The sequence below is a fragment of the Dermochelys coriacea genome, chromosome 2 (assembly GCF_009764565.3).
Source record: "Dermochelys coriacea isolate rDerCor1 chromosome 2, rDerCor1.pri.v4, whole genome shotgun sequence".
Taxonomy (NCBI): domain Eukaryota; kingdom Metazoa; phylum Chordata; order Testudines; family Dermochelyidae; genus Dermochelys; species Dermochelys coriacea.
The window spans coordinates 92,809,790-92,829,207 of NC_050069.1; the positions used below are offsets into that span (position 1 = coordinate 92,809,790).

General features: G+C 40.2%; 1 protein-coding gene across 3 annotated transcripts in view; it reads right to left on the minus strand.

The window, feature by feature from the left end:
• Window positions 1–19,418, minus strand: part of AFG3L2 (AFG3 like matrix AAA peptidase subunit 2) — a 48,827-nt gene that overhangs the window by 23,832 nt on the left and 5,577 nt on the right. For all 3 annotated transcript variants that reach the window (XR_006278919.1, XM_038388475.2, XM_043508130.1), the window contains exons 2-9: window positions 16,683–16,782; window positions 15,639–15,707; window positions 15,416–15,537; window positions 14,339–14,491; window positions 7,248–7,322; window positions 4,557–4,681; window positions 2,202–2,475; window positions 1,410–1,547 (exon numbers count right to left, since the gene is read on the minus strand). Coding sequence is in view for 2 of the 3 variants with exons in the window: in XM_038388475.2 (XP_038244403.1) it covers window positions 1,410–1,547; window positions 2,202–2,475; window positions 4,557–4,681; window positions 7,248–7,322; window positions 14,339–14,491; window positions 15,416–15,537; window positions 15,639–15,707; window positions 16,683–16,782 (1,056 nt within the window). In the remaining variant the exon portion in view is untranslated. The remainder of the gene's footprint in view (window positions 1–1,409; window positions 1,548–2,201; window positions 2,476–4,556; window positions 4,682–7,247; window positions 7,323–14,338; window positions 14,492–15,415; window positions 15,538–15,638; window positions 15,708–16,682; window positions 16,783–19,418) is intronic.

The following is a 19,418-nucleotide window of genomic DNA, read 5'->3' on the forward strand; positions in this document are numbered from 1 at the left end:
TCTGAGCCCCCGAAGCCCTGGGCCGGAGCATACTTCATCACTCTGTGGGAAATAGTACATACATCTTCTGCCTGTGACTGGAGTGTGTGGGTGACAGAGGATTCTCACTCACTTTGGATGTGAGTGTGTGGATGGCACATGTGCAAGTCTGGTCAGCACTAGCAGCTGAGAGAGGCTTAAGCATGCTCAATATATAGTGAATCTTCAGAGAATTTAGCTATTAAATCTCTACTGAGCTAAATTGCCCCTTTTTTTTTTTAAGGCTTATATATCTTGTCCAAATTTGGGTGCATTTGTCACACGGACTACACAAAATGTACATCCCAGACTCATAGGCAATCTCTCCCTGCCAAATTTCATGTCTCTGCTCCAAAGAATGCAAGGCATTTTTTTCCCCAAAAGAATCAGGAGAAATTTTTCACATGGGCAAAACAATGTATTCTTCCCTAGTCTTGAAATCAGAAATGGCTGAACTGCTTTGACTGAAGTTTTCCGTAAGAATTCAGCCCAAGGCAGACACCCAGCATGACAAGTTTCAGCCTAAATAATTAGAGCTTGATAAAGTTATAGACACTGTTCTCAGTTGCTTATAATGGAAAGTGTTGAGCAACCTTAATATAGGTGGGGCTGGTAATATATTTTTTTAATCTATTGATACAAGAACATAAGCATGTATAGGTCAAAGCTATTGGTCTTAATACAGTTCTAGTGACCAGGTATCCACCTCACCCAAAAAACTCTAACACAAGCAGCAATTTTATCAGTAACACAACTGCAAAATCATGTTAGGGATGAACAAGCTGTTATATTACAGTTATGTCTGAAAGCTGTATTGAAAGTGCTCGAATCTGAAACTGTAATGTTACTTTTTAACCTTCCGTTAATTTAAAACGGCTAAACAAGTTTAATACACATAGCTTTTGGAGTAAGTCTTTCTAGCTCATATTTCAGCTAGAAGCAAAATTTTTTATGACCCAAACAAGATTCTGAACAAACAGACAGACACTTAAAAAGGGCCCAGGGTTTCAGAGAAATGCTGACAAAAATTTAAAAAGAGGGAGAAGACATTGCCAAGGCTGCAGTCGCAATGTATATGAACATCAGAATAAAATTATGAGAGTTTAATACCAATTTATGCAGACACAACAAAGGTAGAGAGTAACAAACACAGGGTGGCCTGCAACTGGAGAATAACTGCACTGATTTGTTTTGTTGTTGTTGTTGGTTTGTTTTTGTTTTTTTTAAAGTAAGGTAACTTTGTGGCGATCATTTAAAGAGAAACACGATGTTATTAGTAGGATATTGAAAAGATGACTAACTTAAGGTATATCAAACTTTTGGCCTACCAACCTTGACAGCGTCTTTTTAACAACTGACACTGCAACAACAGAGCAAGGCCAAAGACTTACTCTAGCTGGACCCACGCCGACAAACATCTCTAAGAACTCAGAGCCATTGACTGTAATGAAAGGAACATTAGCTTCTCCTGCTGTAGCTTTAGCTAGAAGTGTTTTCCCAGTGCCTGGAGGTCCCGTCAGAATGGCCCCCTACAAGAACGAGCATAATTAGCTTCTTTCAAAGAAATGTTATAACAGATATACTTTCTATCAGAACATATTCTCCACTTAACGTTATGATAATTAATCAGTCCAATACAAGAGGTCTAGAATGGGGTGAAGAATTAAGTTTAGGAGGCTGTACGCCTGATTCCGATCTCACTTAAACTCACTGGAATTATACTAGTGTTAAACCAGCATATGAGAGATTAAAACAAATGGCAATCTGATGCTGGATTCTGAAAACAGATTTAGTGCAAGTAGTAAATTCAAAGCACTTAAATAGGACAGGTGTAAGAAGGGGTCTGGGTGAAAAAAATTAGGCAGCTTAACAACGGATTATATAATATAGTCTGTAAATTCTCTCTCTCGTTCTCCAGTTTTGGCCAACATTAAATTGGAGTACGCCCCTCAGCACAGGGACAGTCTTGAAGCAATGCACACTGTTGGCTCTTAATCCTGGCTTTTCTTCAGATACTTTATCGGAAGACAAGAGTTCGAAAGCACCATCTACTTTAAAGGTTACTACTCTGATTCAAAGTACCGAGATAATAGCTTTGTAGTTGAAATAATTTTAAATGAGGAGAAGAAAAAAATTCACCAAGTGTTATATCTCCCTCATCTTCTGAGCTATTGTTCCCTTACCTTAGGGATTTTTGCTCCTAGATCCTGATACTGCTTTGGGTTTTTCAGAAAGTTAACGAACTCCATTATTTCTAATTTGGCCTCTTCACAGCCAGCTACATCTTTGAACTTGACATCTATTTCATCCTTTAGGACCTTGGCTGTGGTTTCACCTACGCTGAAGAGTCCACCCATTCCTCGCCCTGTTCGACCCATGCCAGCAGGGCCTCGTCTTAATGTGTACAGTAAGAAGCCAACTATAAGGACTGTGGGCAGCATGCTCAGAAGAAACGAGCTGAGGAGAGAGGGGAAAAAATAATCACACATTAGTAGAGAGTCAATATTGTATATTACAATGCATTCAAAAGTTAATTTCCATTATAGATCTCGGCAATGCATAACAGTGTTAAGGGGAAATATGGGAACAAATATTAAACTAGAGAAACCATAAACAGGTTCTATAAAGTCTCCTTTTTTGTGATCATGATCACAAAGAATCAACATTTAAAGATGTGAACTGAAATGTATGTGCATTAAAATCCTTTAAAAAAAAAAAAAAGTCAGACAACTGTCAAACAGCATTTAAACAGTGAAATACTCCTATGTATCTATTAGTGGCAAGTGGACAGAACTGGAAACTGAAGTCATCTACTTAACCTTGTAACAAGCACAATGGGAAATGACAGTATGCCTCAATATTTTATCAGAAGACCACCTAGAAGAGAGAAGCAGCTCAGTTTCCATGCCCCATTGAAACTGTCTCTGCTAATGAGGCTGTCAGTTATGACCAACAGTCCTAAGACAACAGCTCCTTTATGCTGGAATTCCTCTTGCAGGCATAGTTTTCCCCTTAACCCTCCTCTCCCTCATTTTGTCTAATGCTGCTTTTTGCTATTGCTGTTATTTCACTCCATTTACTCCTTCCTTCCTCATTCAGTCCCAGTATCTCCCTTCCCCATACCCATGGTCCCCATAATCTGACACACCCCTTCCACCATCACTGCTCATTCTGTCCCAGCACAGCTCTCTGCAAGTTAGTTACCTCTGGTACTTGGACATCCCCATTTCCATAGTATCCTAACAATCTTTAATGCATTTATCTTCACAGTATCCCTGGGAAGTACTATTATTTCCATTTCACTAATGAGGATTGAGGCACAGAGACATAAAACCTTGTCTTAACTACTAAGAGAAGTGTATTTTTACCTCAGGGTAACTAATACATATGAGCTATCCCCACTGAAAACAGTGAAGACAATGCACTGAGTTTTACTGTGAGATTAGTTAGGCAAAGTCAACCTCAGGCAGGGGGATAGTGCTGACCTTGTGGTAAAATAAAAGTGTCTTGTCTTCACTGAATTTTTACCTGGGAATAGCTCATGCACTAGTTACCCCAAGGTAAAAAAAAAAAAAAAAAAGCACCATTTTAGCAATGAAGACAAGGCTTAAATGACTTGGCTTAAAGTCACACAGGCAGTCTGTGGGGAATCAGCGAATTGAACCCAGGGCTCTGGAGTCCAGGCAAAACACTGGACCATCTTTCCTGTTGCCATAGAGAAAACAAGGAATACAGTGTATCACTACCTAGTACAGAGGGATAAAAAAAATATGCATACCCAGATGGTGGCAACAGTGAATCAGACACTGAAAGAACATGCATATATGGAGAAGCAGCAGCCAAGTACTGGCAGCAGTGACCCATCTGCTACCTATATCTTCTCAAGAGGCCAGAACCGGTTCATTTCTCCTCAAGGAGTCAAGAAGCCCCTGGGAATAGCATACCCCAGGAGATGTAATTCCTGACAGGCCAAACTAATTTTATGGAGCTCAACAGCAGTCATTCTTTCAATAACTGCTCACCTGGACCAGAATGAAACCAAATTTCTGAGGTAAAAATCCCTATTTCCCCATACACCTGAACCATTCAGAGCCCAGGACACACAACCTTAACAAGAGGGGCAGTTGTGGTCTGGCCTGAAGATCGCTCAGAAAAATGAAAATACCGAAGATAAATGCAAAGAATATAATTTCTGTTTTGGAGCCACTACTCTTTATTTGGGTAACACAGGTGCTGCAAACATAAATTAAGTTTGCTTATTTAAAGGGATAAGTGGGGTCAGCTGCAGATGCACAGAAAAAGATACATATTATCTAATGTGAAGCTAAGCTTGGGAAAACTTACATGAGATGAAGATTTTGAATAAAGATTAGTAATTGTCATATGTGCAGCATATTAAACACACAAAAAGGTCAAAGCAGAGTGAGCTTTTCAGAATACTGCCATCTAGCATGCCATGATATGAATACAGGACATCCCCATTATTCTCCTGGGAAAGAAAAAGTTTATCAACACATCTAGTTTAAACAGCTTCTTACCCATCGCTTTCTGCTGAGTAGACTACAGGTAATCTGTTCTCTCCTTCTATTCCGAACTCTTGCTGTGCAGTTTCAAGATTCCGCTCAAAAGTGTCCACACTACCAATATTAAACCAGACATATTGCTATAAAAAAACAAAATTATGATCAAAAGAGGAATAATTTGTTTCAGCCTCATCACAATCCATCTAAAGATTAAAAACAGACACGAAAATAAGTGGCCTAATCTCAGACTTAAAGGACTGATTCAGAACTGAAATATTTACTTTAGTTTACAAAACTGTAATTTATATTTACTGCAGAATAGAATGAGTTTAGATTTAGTAGGTACATTTATGGAAACTCGTATATCATCCAAATTGTTACTGGAGGACCATTACTTAGGCTTGACTTTGATCATTACAATCACAGAAGTCATATGCCAGGATTTTCATGCACTTTAAACAGGCTTAAATTCTGACTTTTTTTTTTTTTTTTTTTAACTTTTTAATGAGAGGGTGAATTCAATGAGCAGACTAGAACAGACATTAAAATCTTCAAAGGGAAATTAAGGGCTGCCTATGAGGCAGAGAGAGAGCGCAACAGCCCAGCAAATATACAATGGCCACTTGGTCTTAGTAAAGACTATTTCACCTGAAGAGGACGGAGGCTCCTCACTCTCAGGTTTGAAAAGAAAAGTTTTCTTCATACATTTTGTGAAACTAAGTTACAAAATTTGGCTTGCTATGGCACCTCATCTATTCACTTTTAATCACAATGCTCAACAGTTAGTGCACTGTTTTTGTTAAACATCCACACTCAGATTTTAAACAATAATGAGACCAGATTTTTTCTTTAATAAACATGTTTCTATGATTTGTCTTTTTTACCATGACTAGCCCTGAAAGCCTGCTATTGCATAAAATTGTAACTCTAACCATTAACTGGTTGAGAAACCACAGCCAATCATGGTTTATAGGTTAAAGAGTAAATGTACAAACAATACGAGCAGTAAATCACATTAGCTTCACTGATGAAATAACTGTTGCATATTTCATTTTACACTGGAAGGACTTCCAGACTTTGGTTCAGCAAAAGCTGATAGTCTGGAAAAGAAGCTCGTTGGTTACAGTCTAAAAATAGAAGTGACAACCCATATAATGGTCTAAGAATATGTAATGATGTTTTAGGGATATGGCCAGTGGTAAAGTCATCCAGTTTGCTAAACATTAAGCATGTCTGAAATGATCAGTACTATCGTCCAAACCCAAACATTTCAATAGTTATCAACTTTCCCTCTAAGTTTTCTTTCTGCTGCATGGGCCACAAACTTCACTGAGCACTGGATTTTAGTCTCTGGGTAAATTTGCTTCCAAAAAAGTCTTATCAGGATGTTGGGGTGGCTACTCTGCATGGGAATGGGGAATTGAATGTCAGGGTGGAGGGAGCAGAGGAATAGGAGTGGAAGAGGAGTGGGGCATGTGTGGGTGGGTGTTGCACATGAGGAGCAGAGTGAAATGAGGCTGCGGGGGAGGTCAGGGTGTCAGGGATAGGAAGTGGAGTCAGGGTGGGTGCTCCATATAGGGAGTGGGGGACAGTCAGGGTGTCAGTGATAAGAGGGAGAGCAGGGTGGGTGCTCTAAACTGAGACAGAGGGGAGCAGCTGAGTTTCAATGGTGGTGGTGGAGGAAACAGCCCAATCAGTCCCAGGCTGGAAAGGGGTATCGGCAGTTTGCATCTCTCTCGCTATTCTTGGCCCTCACCCAATCACCCCATTTCCTACTTGCTCCCCCCACCGATCCCAATCACCACTGCAGCCACTACAGCCCGTCCAGGTCCCACTCTAGCCTCTGCCTCCATGAGCCAAAAAGCCCCGCCTGGCCTCAGTCATTAGTCTAGCCCCTGCAGCACCCACCCCAGAGAAATAGGAAGTTGTGAGTGGCAGTTTGTGACATAAGTGGTACATGGAAAATTGTTGGTCCACTGCCACAAGTGTGTGTAGTTTACAGGGAATAGTGATAGTTATTAGCACTAACTTTAAAAAAAAAAAGTTTAGGGCTTGTCTTTGGGTACCTTACTTTTTGGAGCACTTTAGCCAGCACTTATGCTCTCATCCTCTCCAGGTTACAGGGAAATGGTTTCCAGGGAGAACCAGGAAGTTTTACACTAACCTAAGAGCTATGTTTCTTAAGACAATGAAAGAGTTAAAATCCAGATCATCTCTTCAGTTTCCACTTAGCTAGTGAAGCTTGGAAAATCATGAAGATTCAATTTTTTTTGGTAGGGGCGGTCAAGTGAGTTTATAGATAAATGCATGTATTACTAAAGGATTTTCAATACTAGATGGTGCAGTATGTTGTGGACTATTTACAGTAGGAAACTACTAGCTGCTGAAACACAGATTTCTGAAGGCTCCGCACGTGGACTAAGACAGTAGGCATGGGAAGGAAAGAACAACTACAAAACAATTTTGAAATTAGTTTTGTAATGTGCCTTGGTTTTAGCTACTTATGGGGTAGAGCATGGATAAACAGAAGCCGGAGAGACAGGAAAACAAAATAGTCAGAATATTAAAGGTAATCCTACGAAAGTTAAAATAGGAGAGAATGGTAATAGACAGACCAAGTTTTCTGCAGCAACAATTTTGTATTTGAAGTGAAGAGTTCTGCTGCCTTCTGTAATACATTTATCCATATTCAAAACTAAAATTTACCCCCTCCATAGGAGACTTTCCTGGGGTAAAGACCACTCTAACAAAGCGCTTGTTCACTACTTCTAATCTGTCCACCTGCAAGATAAAGAAAAACATTTTTAGAATGCATTACAGATAATTTTACAGAAACGTTTTAAAATGCATCCCAGATTCACTGCTGGTGTAATAGTGTGTAATTCTAATCTTCCTTTTAATGTATAGAAGCAGAAAAGTTAAGACTGAGATTATTTTACAGTTGAGAAGCTACAGTGAATACTGAGATGGCCATTCTGTCAAAAATAACTTTCAATCACTTCGGCCATGTCTATACCACATCCTTTGCATCTTCACCAGAGGTGCTCTAAACTAACACGAGAGAGCTCTCCCACCAACATAGAACTGTCTACGTTGCCAGTTAGGTCAGTATAACTTATGTTGCCCGGAGTGTGGATTATTCAACCCCCTGAGTGACATAAATTATACCGAAGTAACCTGTAGTGTAGACAAAGCCTTAAATGTCAACATTTTGCCATTTTTCAAACATTTTCATTCCAAAAGCTGAATTATTTGAGTTTAAAAATCTATTGAGCTGCTTCTGATTTATGCAAGTGAAAGAAGTTTCACATTTAAGAAGTTGTATTCCCCCACACCTCTAATTCATAACTCAGAAACAGCTTTGTTTGAAAGCCTCAAATTGGACATATTCCTAATCCTTTTGAGGAACGTATGGTGCCAAATTTGACTTCATTATGATAAAATAGGAAAACACTTCTCTTCATGAAAAAACACACTCCATGAGTCCTCCGTTCTAATGGGCAACCGATTTGCATTCGGGTGGGAATACACATATCTAATTACATTTATTTCAGTAACTGGACATGCAAACAAACAGCGAGAGCCCAATTCTCAAATATAATAATCTAAACAGGGTGCCCAAATCTCATATTTTGACAGTCAGCTACATAAGTCTCCATAAATGATCAACAGCAAAGACTACTGCATTAGAAAGGAGGACTGGATGACCTAATAGACTTTTTTAATCACAGAAGAGGTCTAAATGAAATTATTATAAGGAATGTGCAAAACTGGTTGAAAGGCTATATTCAACAAGTAGTCATCAACAGTTCACAGTCAAGCTGGAGATGAGGGAGGGGGGCACACATCTTGTGGGATCTCCTAGGAGTCTGTCCTGGGTCTGGTACTATTCTGTAATTTCATTAATTACTTGGACAATAGAATGGAGAGTGTGTGTGTGAATAAAAAAAAATCTACAGATCACATCAAGGTGAGAGGCGTTGCAACCACTTTGGAGGACAGGATTAAATTCAAAATGACCTTGATAAATCAGAGAACTGGTCTGAAATCAACAAGATGAAATTTAATAAAGACAATGGCAAAGTACTACACTTAGGAAGGAAAAACCCCCTCAAATGCACAACTACAAAATGGGTAATAACTGGCTAGGCAGCACTACTGCTGAAAAGGATCTGGGGGTTACAGTGGATCACAAATTGAGTATCAGTCAGTGTGATGCAGTTGCAAAAAAAAGGCTAATACCATTCTGGGGTGTATTAACAGGAGAGCTGCATGTAAGATACAGGAGACAATTGTCCCACTCTACTCAGCACTGGTGAGGCCTCAGCCAGAATATTGTGTCCAGTTCTGGGTGACACATTTTAAGATATGGACAAACTGGGGAGAATCCAGAGGAGAGCAACAAAAAAGATAAAACGGTCTTTTTATATATATATATATATATATATATATATATATATAAAAACCCAACCAACAAAACTGGTCATATTTAGTCTTGAGAACAGAAAACTAAGGGGGCATCGGATAAAAGTCTTCAAAATATGTTAAGGACTGTTCTAAAAAGGACGGTGATCGATTATTCTCCATGTCCACTGAAGAGAGGACAAGTAGTAATCTGCAGCAAGGGAGATTTACGTTAGATATTAAGAAAACCTATCTTAAAGTATAGTTAACCACTGGAATAGGCTTCCAAGAAAAGTTGTGGAATCCCCATCATTAGAGGTTAAGAACAGGTTAGAGAAACATCTTTCAGGGATGGTGTAGGTGCACTTCGTCCTGCCTCATAAAAGGGGCTGGACTTGATGACCTCTTGAGGTCCCTTCCAACCCTACACTGCTATGATATGTCAACATGAGTATCCAAATACAAGATTAAGACATCCTACTGGAGCATCTTAGTTTGAAAATTAGGCTCAAAACATGATGAAGTATTCATCTGTATACATTTCATTAACACAGAAGTAATTATGTCATTGCATAACTATTGAAACAATGGCTTGTGCATCAAACATGCATACACTTTAGGAACTCATAAAATAATAAGGTAGGTTTCTACTCCCATACTCTCAAAATGAAATTAAATCCAAAAAACCGCAAAGCACATCAGTACTACAGTAAGGTTGAAAGTTTCAAACAAACAAGTTTGGAAGCTCAAAAATTAAGTTACAACAATTTTAATTCTACCACATTACAGAAAACATATAAAATCACCTATTCAAACTGTATAAGCAATCATCCAATACACAACATACACACAACCTAGCCATATTAACATCGCAATAGGAACTATTAAAAAAAAAACAAAAAAACAAAACCCAGAAAGTTGAAATCCAGTCAATTAAAAAAAAATTAATTAGAATTTAAAGCAATGCCTGGCCTTGAATCCCAATATGGGTTTTTACAATCATTTCCCTTAAAACCCCTCTTCTGTTGTCGTCGTGTAAGAACCCCACACAAATAAGTGGAAAATAATTGACTATACCGAGGAAACATTGAAATGTTTGACAAAGTGATGTCAAATACACCAGGTAAAAAAACCTCAAAGACTAGCAGGCAGGCTCAGGCAGATATCGCAAACTATTTTTCATGTTTTTAAAATGGACTAGATTTCAAATGGATGGTTTCCCTTACACCTGACAGTGTCTTTTTAAAGATCAACTTAAACTAAATAAGGGAAACTTACTTAAGTAGATAAGTAAGAACTATTTTAACATTTATTCCATTTCTTGGTCTCCCACCCTAAAACAACTTATTTGAACAATGTCTGCACATTTAATCTAGCCAAATGTTAGGCTTTCATTTTACAGAAAGCCAAGAGATTGTTCTCTTGGTCTGGTGCAATAAAACTTTCAAAATGCTTGTCTGAAATGAGGGCTCTGATTTGATTCAGTGTAATAGCCAAGTGCCCCTTTCAACTGAATTAAGACTGTCTTATTGGTAGCTTGGCAGGATTCAATTTAAATTAGCAGATGTTGGTAGTATCAGTTTCAGCTGACACTGAAATAGATGAAAAAAATCCATCAGTAACTGTCAGCGCAAGTGCAGCCTCCCGCACACCTTATGCGGTGTCTCGGTCATGCAGGGAGCCTCCTGCAGCACCATGGTCAGCACTGCCCTAACCCCAACCCTAGTCTTCCTGTAACTTCAAGTTTTTTTTTTCTTAAAAATAGAAATAGATACCAATTGTCAAACTTATAAAAACAGTAAGAGTCAAATTCTGCCAAGCCTATTTATTAGTTACCTTTGTTAGTACATTTCTGAGCCCTGGTCTACACTAGGAGTTTAGGTTGAATTTAGCAGCGTTAGGTCGATTTAATCCTGCACTCGTCCAAGCCTGTTTTGTCGACTTAAAGGGCTCTTAAAATCTATTTCTGTACTCCTCCCCCGCAAGGGGATTAGTGCTAAAAGTCAACCTTGCTAAGTTGAATTTTGGGTAGTGTGGACACAATTCGATGGTATTGGCCTCTGGGAGCTATCCCAGAATGCTCCATTGTGACCGCTCTGGATAGCGCTCTCAACTCAGATGCACTGACCAGGTAGACAGGAAAAGCCCCTGGGAACTTTTGAATTTCATTTCCTGTTTGGACAGCATGGCTACAAGGATGAGAACTTTGTGGATGAGGAAGATGATGATGAGGAGGTGGTTGAGGATAGCGCACAGCAGGCAAGCGGAGAATCCCTTCTCCCCAGCAGCCAGGAACTGTTCATCACCCTGGAGCCAATACCCTCCCAAGGTGGACTCCCAGACCATGAAGCTGGAGAAGGCACCTCTGGTGAGTGTACCTTTGTAAATACAATACATGGTTTAAAAGCAAGCATGTTTAATGATTAATTTGCCTTGAAGACTTGGGATGCATTTGCGGCCAGTATAGCTACTGGAAAAGTCTGTTAACATGTCAGGGGATGGAGCGGAAATCCTCCAGGGACATCTCCATGAAGCTCTCTTGGAGGTTCTCTAAAAGCCTATTTTTTTTAAAAAAAAAAATTCTTAATTTGGAATGGGGTCAGTTTGTTTTAGTTTGAAATATAAAAGTGTTGCTCAAGATAGCTGAGCTACTCGTGTTTGGCTGAGAGGGATCTTCCCTGATACTAGCCACGCAGTGGGGGCGGAAAGGGCGGAAGCATATGTGCTATGTAATGTGAATCGCTTGATTCAGTGTGAAATAGTCTTCCCTTTGTTCTCTAAAATGTACCTTTTAAAATACTACTCCCTTTTTTTCCCCTCCCGCAACTGCAAATGTTTCTACGCTCCCCCTATCATCTCCATCCCAGAGGCTAGTGCAGATTAGAAGGCGAAAAAAAACCACACTCACGACTACATGTTCTCAGAGCTCATGCAGTACTCCAGTACTGAAAGAGCTCAGCAGAATGTGTGGAGACAAACAATGGCAGAGTCCAAGAAAGCGTTAAACGAATGCGATGAGAGGAGGGAGGAGCATGCCGAGAGGAGGCAGCAAACTGACATCCTCAGGCATCTGGTGGAGCTCCAGGAAAGGCAGCGGGAGCACAGACCACCACTGCAGCCCCTGTATAACCGCCTGCCCTCCTCCTCAAGTTCCATATCCTCTTCACCCAGATGCCCAAGAACGCAGGGCGAGGGGTGGGAAGAGGGCTATGGGCACCCAGCCACGCCACCCCAGAGGCTTGTCCAAGCAACAGAAGGCTGGCATTCAATAAGTTTTGAACTGTAGTATGGCCTTGTCCTTCCCTCCTCCACCACCCCACCCGGTGCTTCCCTCCTCACCAACCCCTCCCGGGCTACCTTGCAAGTTTTCCGCCTATTTGTGTGATGAATTAATAAAGAATGGTTTTGAAACAATGACGACTTTATTGCCTCCGAAAGCAATGATCGAAGGCGGGAGGTCAGTTGGCTTACAGAGAGTAGAGTCAACCAAGTGGGTGGGTTTTAATATAGGAGAAATAAAATAGAACTGTCACACCATAGCCTGGGCAGTCATGAAACTGTTTTCAAAGCTTCCCTGATACGCAGGGTGCCCAGCTGTGCTCTTCTAGTCGCCCTGGTGTCTGGCTGCGCATAACTGGCCACCAGACGATTTGCCTCAACCTCCCACCTGGCCATAAATGTCTCCCCCTTACTCTCTCAGATATTGTGGAGCACACAGCAAGCAGCAATAACAATGGGAATATTGGTTTTGCTGAGGTCTAACCTAGTCAGTAAACTGCACCAGCGAGCTTTTAAATGTCCAAATGCACATTCTACCACCATTCTGCACTTGCTCAGCCTATAGTTGAACTGCTTCTTACTACTGTACAGGATGCCTGTGTATAGCTTCATGAGCCATGGCATTAAGGTGTAGGCTGGGTCCCCAAGGATAACTATAGGCATTTCAACATCCCCAACGGTTATTTTCTGGTCTGGGAAGTAAGTTCCTTCCTGCAGCTGTTCAAACAGACCAGAGTTCCTGAAAATGCGAGCGTCATGCACTTTTCCCAGCCATCCCACATTGATGCTGGTGAAACGTCCCTTGTGATCCACCAGTGCTTGCAGCACTATTGAAAAGTACCCCTTGCGGTTTACGTACTGGCTGCCAAGGTGGTCTGGTCCCAAGATAGACGGAACGCATATCCCTATCACTGCACCAGTTAGGGAACCCCATTGCAGCGAAGCCATCCGCTATGACCTGCACATTTCCCAGAGTCACTACCCTTGATAGCAGCAGCTCAGTGATTGTGTTCGCTACTTGGATCACAGCAGCCCCCACAGTAGATTTACCTACTCCCAACTGATTCCCAACTGATTGGTAGCTGTCTGGCATTGCAAGCTTCCAGAGGGCTATAGCCACTCGCTCATGAACTGTGAGGGCTGCTCTCATCTTGGTATTCTAGTGCTTCAGGGCAGAGGAAAGCAAATCACAAAGTTCCAAGGAAGTGCCCTTATGTATGCGAAAGTTTTGCAGCCACTGGGAATCATCCCAGACCTGCAACACTATGAAGTCCCACTAGTCTGTGCTTGTTTCCCGGGCCCAGAATCAGCATTCCACAGTATGAACCTGCCCCATTAGCACCATGATGTCCAAATTGCCAGGGCCCGTGCTTTGAGAGAAGTCTGTGTCCATATCCTCATCACTATCGTGATCGTGCTGTCGTCGCCTCCTTGCCTGCTTTTTCAGGTTCTGCACATACTGCAGGAAAAGGTCTTTAAAATGCTCACAACAGCAGTGCTGAGCTGAGCGGGCTCCATGCTTGCCGTGCTATGGCGTCTGCAGCAGAGCAGAGTTGCAACGGAAGCAGTGCATGACGACGGATGCCACGAGAATAGATATTTATACAGAACGACGAGAGGACCCGTGAAGTGGATTCATGGCACCAGGAGAGCAGAGTTGCAGCGGAAGCGGTGCATGATGGTCAACAGTCCTACTGCACTGTCTGCAGTATGGCGTCTGCACGGAAAACAGGTACGACACGATTGTCTGCCGTTGCTTTCACAGAGGGAGGGGAGACTGACAACATACCCAAAATGACCCATGACAATGTTTTTGCCCCATCAGGCATTGGGAGCTCAATCCAGAATTCCAATGGGCAGCGGAGACTGTGGGATAGCTACCCACAGTGCAACGCTCCGAATGTTGACGCTTGCCACAGTACTATGGACGCACTCTGCCGACTTAATGCGCTTAGTGGGGACACACACAATCGACTGTATAAAATTCCTAAAAATAGACTTCTATAAATTCGACCTAATTTCGGAGTGTAGACATTTTTGTGCAGAAGTCATGCCAATGCTGTTGCCCAATTTAGCCATCTCTCATTTTATGATTCCCCAAACCTACTACTCACCATTCCTTTAGAAAGGTAATTATTGACAAAATCTTTCCAAGTGATTTCTCTGCCAGAGTTCCTGAAGAAAAAGTAATATGTAACAGTAGCCCAGAAAATAGAACTGCTCATGAAGTAAAACCGGAACTCTTTGTCATCCCATGGAAAGTCACCCTAGGACACAGAAAGAAGAAAAACAAAATAATTTTTTTTGTCTCTCTAGTACAGGGAGTGCAAGGTAAAAGAACAGATATCACTTGTGCATTTTCTGATTGTTCCCAGGGTTAAACAAGGAGTGCATCAAGCTAAACTGAACTGAATTTTCCAAAATATAGTACTTTTTATATTCAAAAGACAAGACAATGTCATTTCCACAGCAATGCCTTTCTCAGAGGATCTTAAAAGTGCTTTATAAACAGTAATAGGATGCAGTCAACTTGAAAGCTAACCAATTAAAGAGTTTTCAGATATTGACTCCTGTCCCAAGTCCTCCTGACAACTTTTGAGGTTTTACAATCATTTCCCCCCACCCCCACCCCCCTTTTTTTTTTTTTTTTTTTTTTTTTTTTTTTTAAAAAAAAAACCTCTCTCTTTCCATCATTGCTGTGTATAAGACCCACACAAACAAAAGGGGAAACTGATCGACCTATACAGGAGAAAGAAGCTGTGACTATATACAGAGTGCTGTCAGACAGAATAAAGAAACCGAAAAGAGAAATATTATTTCTACCCTGAATTATTGCAATCCTTTTGTTACATTTAATGTGTCAAAAAATTCCAGAAAAGCTACGTTTATGGCAACACTATTTCTAGGGCCAAAATGACTTGTGTTACTGACATTCATTAAATGTACCAAACTTTATGAAAACTATTATCAATTTGGTCTATTGATCCTCACAGTGCCTCTAAAAAAAAAAAAATAGTATCAGTCTCCCCTGACAATAAGAAGTTTTTAAAGCCAACGATATACCCTCAAAGCTTCTCTATAAATACACTAAGCACTTCTTCCAGAGTCAAAATCATATTCTTTCATTGGTTCACCACAAATTGTTTATACAAGGTAAGCCGGTGCCACAAAACATATTTTAGAGTGAAGACCTTCTGTAATCTGGCCCACCATCCAGTGTCTTCTTTCTTGCCACCTCTTTTTCCACCACCACCACCTCCACCTCCACCACTGTTACTACCAGGAGGTCGCTGGGCATTAGTCTGCTTTGCTTCTACAAAAAAAGACACACATTAACAACATTTTAAAGTCCTACAGAAATCTCAGACTAAGTATCCTAAAGCAAAGCTTGAATTGGGAACAGCCTATTAGTACCTTTTGTTTCTCCAGCTGATCCTTTGGATTCATTAGTTTTCTTTCCATTAGGAAAATACTTTTCAAATCCTATTAAGAGAACACATTAAAAGAGCGGATATATTTCTAGCTACTAGTACTTTTATGAAGATTAGTGAGGGTAATATAATATATTATAATATAATATGCGCAAGTATTATGTACTTATCACCCTGCATCATATAAGTTATTAGCCTCATATCAGTGGTGACTCTTTCCACAAGACTGAAGAACTCATAATAGTCAGCAGAAAAGATTTGGTTTATTTAGATTGAAGATATTTGTAAAAGTAGTTTTTATGCTCTTATTAAATTAATATTGAGCCATAGTCTAATTGCCCTTCAAGTCAAGGAAAGAAAGGGTTTTTAATAAGGTACTGAAAAAACCAGAGACCTAGAAAAAGAGTTGGAAAGAATCTTGCCTTTTAACTACCAACCCTTTTTCATTACTAACCCTCCAAGTAGTGGAGGGGGGAAAAAATTGAGGGTTCTAGTGAAAAAACTAGCCAAAGCTTCACCAACAACATGAACGTGTCCTTCTTCCTATCTATCAAGCACCACTTATGTATATAAGCAATAATTTAAATAACTGCACCATCAATGTCTAAAAAGATTATACTTACCATATATGTGACAAATCTTTTGTGTATAAAGATCCCAACTCATGTAGGTAGAAAAATAAGCATTTATAGCACTATTTTATTAACAATTCATCAGAGCTTTCTAGTCCACACACAAAGTTATAAACCAGGGATATGCAAATTCTGCTTAACAGAGTGATGAGCTAGCAACTTGTCAGAAAGCTGAAGACAAGTTTAAATTGTGCAAGATGGAGCAAACTGCAGTTACTCAGTTAACAGGAGGTGGTCTGCTGATCCTAGCATGCAATGTTCCATCTTGAGATCAGTGGCCATTTAATGCTGGAACCTGTTGTCTCTGAGAACAATATGGCCAAATGAAACATCAGAGTGATACTCATTATAGGACTCAATGAGTTGCACTTCACTCACCACTAAGTTATAATTACCTTTAGGAGGTTGGGAGAAGAGTCTTCTGTAAGTAGCAATTACACTTGCCAAGACAGTACTTTTGTTAGTAGTCACTCTAGTGGTAACTTGTTCATGGAGCTGAAAGATAAAGTATAAACACTATTAGATAACAAGAAAGTGTTACAGATGTCTTCAATCAATCTCTTTAAAAATCTTTAGATGACACCAGTCATCAGATATAACTTAGATAATTTTTTCACTTCAAGGTCCAAGAGACACAGACAAGTTTTTCATCTCAAGGCCAAAAGACCAAAATCATCAAGACACTTGATCACGGCCTTGGATAAGCCAAGAGACTACTTACACTTTACACAGTATGTCAGAAGATTCTTTCTTCCACCCTAATACAGTAAGAATCAGGGTGGATTTGTTTTAAATCATGATTTAGATCACTAGTCAGGAAGACTCGATTTAATCGTGGATTTCTACATAAAAGTGCATTCTTGATGGCTGTGGTAACCTTAATACATATTCTTCATAACTCTGAGATAGATGAGACCCAAACTGGGTCTCTTTTAGGGCCTACCGACATTATAGGTTTTCCCTTCTAGAGAGAGAATGGTATGGTAGATCTCAAATCAATGAAGGAAAGACCTCAAGACTTCTGGAATATGCTGCTCGAACAGTTTCACTTTTGTTTCTACTGCCTGTCCCTCCCTTCTCACATTTATCTCCAGACTTCTTCTTGTCCAGATCTAGTCTGCTCTCAACAATCATCTATTCATTGAACTTTTTGAAAACTTTGCACTTTTAGAGAGAGGTAAGGGACTGACTCTGTGTACACAGATTTGCAGAGGGACAATAGGGTTGAGGTCTGTTATTTCTCACCTCTACCTATTATTTATTTATTTAAAACATTTTTGCTGTTAACAAGCATGTTATCGCTGGAGAGACAAATCCACAGTTCGAGAACTGCAAAACTAAGCATCTCTGATGGTATCTTCTAGACTGAGCACTGAGTCCCATTGGGTAGATAGAAAGATTAACCTAAATAATCTATACAGAAGTCCTTGGGACCCCATAAGATTGGGTTCCTAATCCATGAACTACTGAAACTCATTTACAAAACTTTTCTTAAACATTACATGAATATATTGTCTCATACTATAGAATTAGAATTTATAATCCCTATTCCATGATGAGCTATAATGTACCTTAATTAAAACCAATCTTCAGATAGGTTTTTTCCCCTCAAAAAGCATTTTATCAAAAAAATCCGATTTAAATATATAAAAAAAAATCGGATTTCTTTTTTTTTTTTTTTTAAGTCATTGATTTTTATCCACCCTGGTAAGAACTGCTGTGGATATGTGCAGAGAAAGAAAAAAATATTAGGAGGAAAAAGGTGGAAATTAATCACATGGTTTTCTGGAATAAGTAAGTCTTTGTTACCTTTGTTGTACAAATCTATAATTTTGCCAGCAATAGTGGAGATTGGGCAACAAGATGAAATGCACAAAAAAATTTCTTACAAATAAATTACATATGTACACAGTGCAGATATTTAGCTTTACACTTATATTTCTCATACAATCTCAGACATAGGATAATTTAAAGTATATTACTAAATGTATTTTTCACATCATCAGCTAATGGGTACTTGAAGTGTAGCACTGAGCATGGTTGGGCAGGTGAGATCCTCACAGATATGGCATGAGTTTTATGAAAAAAAAAAAAAAAAAAAAAAAAAAAAAAGATTCCAGATTCTTTCTGTACAAGAAGGATCTGCTCAGAGCTCCAAGATAAAGGGGCATATTATACAGTGCTTACACAGAGCTGAGAAGCCCATTTGAGAGATCTTAAAGCAGATCTAAAGCTTTTCTGTACATTAGGATCTATTTACAGCAGACTCACAAGAAGTTCATATTATTCTAATTGAAGTACCTTCCTGGTTTGCAGAGTTCTAGATTTTAGAGTTCGGTGGAAAGGATGCATTTTAAACCATTTTAATTGTTAAGATGTAATTTATTTTAAGTTAAAACTTAATGTTACCTGAATAATGGTCCTTAAAACTTTTAGAATATACTGAATAAAGTGTAGTATAATCTTATGGTAAGGTGGAGTTCCCTTTTTCTTCCGAAGAGAGACTATAAATTCTGAATATGATCCAAATTTACCTACTTCCTGGAGGTAAATTTTATATTTTTTAGTTATTTAAACTAAATAAAGCTTTCTCCCAAGAATAGCTGCTCAGAGGCTTTCCCCTGATGGAGACCATTATGCCCTAAATTCCCTCTAAGCTGCATGGCCACGCAGCAGGCTATCAAGGGCCATGCAGGCATGCAGCCACAGGGACCTGGAAAGGAGAGAGGTCTGGGTTGTGCAGGGCTGCCACAGCAGGGAGACAGATGATCCTCCCTCCCTGCACCAGCCCTGGAGCTGCTGCGGTGGGGAGAAGCGCTCTTCCCCAGCCCCGGGCTGCTGCAGCAAGAGAAGGCTTGGGGGTGTCCTCTCTCTCACTACAGCCCTGGGGCAGCCTGCACTCCAAACCCCTCATCCCTGGCCCCATCCCAAAGCCCTCACCCTCTGCCCCCCGCACCCTCTGCCCCAGCTCTGAGCCCCCTCCCACACTCTGAAACCCTCGGCACCACCTCCGCCAAACATCACCTCCATACTGGCACACAAAGCAAAACTCATTCTGCACATGGATATAAAAAAAATAGAGGGAACATTGCCCTGCCACTACTTCCCTCTGTCTCAAAAGGATATTCAAC